Genomic DNA, 5,451 nt, shown 5'->3' with positions numbered 1-5,451 from the left:
ATATGTTGTTGATTAAACTTTTGTTTTCTAATTTTTTGTGTTTGGGGAAGAATCTAGGTTAGGGGATATAGCTTTTTTTGGGTTTTTGAATGTTTGTGCAATTTTAAGCAATTTATGTGCGATTACATAGTCACTGTACACTAGTTTTGTGTTTGTATATTTTGCAATATTTGTGCGATATTTGTCCGATTTATGTGATACCTGTGCAATTTCTGTGCGATTTATATTTCTAATTAATAATCATTTTTGTTTGTAAATGCAGATGGCTCCAAAACTCATTCTCCCATTTTCTGAGCATTTTTGAGGGTGTATCATTTTAGAGGAAATAAGTATTTTGCTTCAATAAAAGCTAAGTTCGAAGCCTTTAAGTTGACCGACAAGGTGAAGGAAACTCCCTTTGGAGTTTTTTAGAATGACAATGATCTAAAATTCTCTGGGGTGATTGTGCATCAACTGTTATTGAGGAAAAAGAGAGTGAGGTCAAAAATGATGAAGTGTGGTTTTATGTGGGTAAAATCGAAGCCAGAATTGAGTTGTCTGAGTTTGGTTTGATCACAAGCCTAAAGATGAGCGGTGGTCCCTCGACAAAAGAATTGAGTACACAATGTGATTTTGATCGGATACTGCAGGACTATCTCAATAATGTGAAAAAGAGTCACTTTTACAATCCTTTGGCTAGCTTTTGAGGCGTGCGATGTTGCAGACGATGTGTACAAGCTGGAGTTGTGTGCATTTGTTGAAGGTGTGTTTTTGTCAAAGACTGAGGGTGTTTATATCTGGACATATATGCTGAAGTTAGTAGAAAATGTAGACGATTTCTTTGAGAATCCTTAGGGCCTCCTTTCTTATCAGAAACTGTTGTCATCCACAACTAAAAATATGATGCAGCTTAGGAAGAACTAAAAATATGATGCAACTGTAGTCAATTTCAGGATGCTTTCCAAGGACGGATGCCAACCGTTGCAAATAATTCTTCTAATGCGGGCATAATGATGTCTTTTGCCATTCTATTCTTGAAGTCTTTTATTAACTTTCCAGCAAGGATCATGCAATTTATTAAAATTTACAAGTACGTCCCCAGAAAGCATCCTGAAATTAACCTTATTGATTGGTTAAAATTTATTAAAAGTCGACTAACTCCTAAATTTCAGGTACTAATTATATTTGCACTAAGATAAACTTCTAAATACAAGTACTAGTAGCTAACGTATTTTTTTGGCATTTTAGGAATTACGTAAGGTGTAAAGGGAACATTCAACAAAATCCAATCCAGACATCGAAGTGGTCGGAGTGGAATAGTAGCATAAGGGAAGATGTGGTATGTAATTAATAATTTCTAACATTGTGCATCAAAATGTAATTGTACTCATTTAATTTTTATAAAATAATGTAGAAAAGGGACTGTTTGGGGGGGAAAAACTGGACTTGGAAGTAAAATGGCCCAACAAAATAAAGGACTGCTAAAAGGCCCACATTAAAAGGGCCCATTAAAATAAATATACCCAAGCCCAAGAATATAAGAATATAAGCCCGACCCGAAATAACCAAATCTACCAATTGTGAATCCATAAGGGGACACTACAGACAAGAAGGAGAAAAACGCCAAAAACTAGGGAGCAAGTAAAGGGAATGCCGACGGAAGCATAAGGCGGAACATGAAGGAAAGAGACACCGACGGACCAAGAATTGACTAAGGAAAAATAGTATAGCAGGACCAGAAGAGGCACCTGGATATCCTTCTGACGGAAGAAATACCTGAGAGCGCCGACGGAGAAAAACTGAAGCGCAAAATATGAAACCAATACATTCATGGCTGTAATGCCGACGGACACAACACCTAAGTTAGAAAGAATTATAACTCTAAAAATCCACTAAAGGTGCTAACACGTGTAGCAAGAAAGATAAGCTATTAAAACATGAATACGTGGCAAAGGGCAAAAAGAATGAACGAAAAAGAACACGTGTCAGCAAAATAATGGCAAAGGAAAAATAACCCATGCAAGCAAAAAATACGTAGAGGATATATAAAGAAGGATCACGTAAAAGAAAAGGGATTAGGAACTGAAAAAAAGAAGAACCCTTAAAAAGAAATCTTGACTGTTTTCCGGCCAAAACAGTTTGGCGCCGTCTGTGGGAAACTTCTTTTTTCCAGAAAAAGAACCTTTTCATAAGATAATCGATAAAAGATATGGCAAATGAAAAGGAAGATCTCATTCTCAAAAACAACCCAGACAACCACCCTGGAGCACCGCAGAACACTGTTAGCACAGGGGAAGACGCCATGGACCCAATCCCGCCATGGCAAGAGATCCTGGAGAGGCTGAAACAACAAGAAGGGAAAATGACAACCCAGGGAATGGAAATTGCCCTTCAAAAGGAGCACATACAAAGGCTTGAGAGCGAAAATGGACAGATGAAAGTTGTCCTTGAAGGATACCAACAACCACCACATGCGGAAGAAACTGGTAATCGCCAGATGGGAGGAGGGATTGAGAAGGAAAATCACACTGATAATAACGATCTCTCAGGCAACCATAATATCCGATGCATGCATGAAGAAATGGGGGAAAAAGGAAACTTAGCCACTCAAGAAGCCTTAGTTCCCCACAGTGATCAGCCCAGAAGGACCAGGGACGAGGTGGAAGAGATAACCGAAGCGGAAGCGCTCCGAACAACACCTCGAAAGCAAATTATGGATCCAACGGTTGCTGGAAATCAATCAGCGGCGAGTAAAGAGACGGAGAGACTACAAGAAATTATGTGGAACAAATTGATAGCATTGGAAGCAAAAAGCCAAATGGGAAAACACATCGAATGGGCTCGGATGGAGGGGTCAACCCTTTAACCCTTCGAAAACCACATCCTGTGCGTAGAAGCCCCTCAGCGTTACGTGGCCCCTAAATTACCAGAGTATAATGGGACAGGAGACCCCTCGGAATACGTATGTCAATTTGAGCAAAAAATGTTAACCGTCTCCGTCCCACTAGAGGACTTGGAAGCAATCAAGTGCAAGACCTTCACGCAAGGATGGAGAGGGCCCGGTCTGCGTTGGTTCCACAACCTACCGTCAGGCACAGTAAATTCTTACCAGGATCTCATCCTGAGATTCCAGGCCAATTTCGCGATAAGTGTGTGAACTGCCAAGGTGGATACGGATTTAATGTTAATACACCAGCGCCTTGACGAACCCTTGGAACATTTTATCAATAGGTTCAGCGAGGAATACGTCAGTATCCCAAAATGCACCGATTCAGTGGCGACAAAAGCGTTAATGCAGGGATTGATACATGGTTCGGAATTAAAGAAGGCGATCATAGTGGAGCCTGGCTTGTCCCTCACAAGGGCCCTGACTATGGCGAGAGGATACGTGGCCTTAGAAGTAGAAGAGAAGCGGCACAATGAGGAAGTGTCGCGTGAAACTTTGGCATCGGGAGATACTTTCCTTTTCGAATCTAAGAATCAGACACTAGCTGCATGGCCTCATAATAGAACTGACAACCGCTCGGCCAACGAAAGGAGCTCCCGAGGGACAGTAATGATGAGCATAGGAGAGGCGGTGCAGCCGCACGCCCCACGGGGAGAAGAGGAGCTACCACGGATGACCATTACCCTGACTGAATTGATAAAATGACTGCGGGGATTGAAGGAAACCAAATGGCCCCCACGAATGACCACGAACCCCGTCAAGAGAGATAAGGGGCGATATTGTGCTTTCCATGGGGAGCACGACCATGCAACCTACGAGTGCAGGCAGCTGAAGATAGATGTCAACCGCCTGGTAAAAGAAGGATTCTTCCGAGACTGCCTAGTTTCGGACGTCGCACTCCACATCCAGCAGGGGAGTACCAAAAGCCGGGATCAGTCCCCTCCGCCGTACATTAAGAAGACCGTAAACGTCATCTCGGGAGGGTCGGACCTGTGTGGAAATTCAGTGCGGGCTTCGATGGCCCATGATCGACGGGTCCAATCAGTAAGGGCTATGACGTCAATTGACAGCGATGGCCCTGATGTGCTCTTGTCATTCAACCGAGGGGAAGCCTCCGAATTAGAACACCCCCACGACGATGCTCTTGTCATCACCTTGGACGTTGCTCATGTTCGAATGAAACACATGCTTGTCGACACCGGGAGCTCTGCCAACATTTTGTTCGCCGGGGTTTTGAAAGAAATGGAAATTGAAGACTTGAAAGCCCAAGACACCCAGGTTACACTAGTAGGATTCTCGGGTGAAAGCGCTGTTGCTCGAAGTTTCATCCAACTACCCGTCTACGCGAATGGAGTCAACAAATTAGTGAAATTTTTAATTGTGGATTGCCCGTCGGCCTACAACGCCATCCTCGGCAGGCCATGGATTCATGCAATGAAGGCAGTCGCGTCGTCCTACCATCAAGTAATAAAGTTCCCCTGCAAGGGTGAGGTAAGGGAGATTCAAGGAGACCAGCTGGGGGCCCGCGAATGCTACTCCTCATCCTTGAGGAACAAGAACAAGTTATAGCAATTAATCAACTCCTCGACCCCAGCAAAAGAACGATCTCCGGCGGTAGAGGAGTTGCTGTAAGTACCCATTCACCCAACAGACCCAGAAAAAACAACCTACATTGGCACGGGACTTACCGGAGACCGAAAGAATCGAGTTATAGAATTATTGAAAGAATACGTCCAAGTATTTGCATGGGATCATTCAGACATGCCCGGAATAGATCTGACCGTCATCACTCATAGACTGAATGTAAACCCGAACTACATCCCGGTAAAACAGAAGAGGCGAAAAATGGGGACTGATCGAAACCAGGCAATAAATGACGAAGTTGCAAAAATGCTCCAAAACAATACCATCGAAGAGGTACAATATCCGACTTGGCTCGCCAACCCCGTGGTAGTTCCCATGAAAAATGGAAAGTGGAGAGTGTGTGTAGATTTCACTGACTTAAACAAGGCTTGTCCAAAAGACAGTTTTCTGCTGCCACGCCACACATTGATATGATAATTGACGCCACCGCGGGGCACAAGCTAATGAGCTTCATGGACGCTTTCTCATGGTATAATCAAATAATGATGCATCCTCCCGACCGTGATAAAACGTCATTCATCAGTGAGCGGGGGACATATTGCTACAAGGTGATGCCCTTTGGGCTTAAAAACACCGGGGCAACGTATCAGCGAATGGTGAACAAGATGTTTGCCCAACAATTGGGACTTACTATGGAAGCCTATATCAACGACATGCTAGGGAAATCCAAAGATGGCGCCGACCACGTCGATCATCTGCGAGAATGCTTTCAGATCCTCCTCACCCACTCAATGAAACTCAACCCAGCCAAGTGCGCCTTCGCGGTAGGATCGGGAAAGTTCCTAGGTCATCTAGTAACCCGACGAGGGGTAGAAGTGAACCCACACCAAATAAAAGCATTTCAAGCGACAGGACAGCCCCGCACCGTGAAAGACAGCCAC

General features: G+C 43.9%; 1 protein-coding gene across 1 annotated transcript; it reads left to right on the top strand.

Annotated features, from left to right (window-relative positions):
• The first annotated feature begins 3,271 nt into the window (after positions 1–3,271).
• On the top strand, positions 3,272–4,495 carry LOC115713235 (uncharacterized). Its single transcript, XM_061113705.1, has 2 exons — positions 3,272–3,532; positions 3,647–4,495. The coding sequence occupies exons 1-2, from the start codon at positions 3,272–3,274 to the stop codon at positions 4,493–4,495; spliced, it is 1,110 nt and encodes a 369-aa protein (XP_060969688.1).
• Positions 4,496–5,451: the final 956 nt, after the last annotated feature.

Source organism: Cannabis sativa, chromosome 4, assembly GCF_029168945.1.
Source record: "Cannabis sativa cultivar Pink pepper isolate KNU-18-1 chromosome 4, ASM2916894v1, whole genome shotgun sequence".
Classification (NCBI taxonomy): domain Eukaryota; kingdom Viridiplantae; phylum Streptophyta; class Magnoliopsida; order Rosales; family Cannabaceae; genus Cannabis; species Cannabis sativa.
Note: the sequence above shows the minus strand (reverse complement) of the source record. Positions and strands in the feature narration are given on the sequence as shown.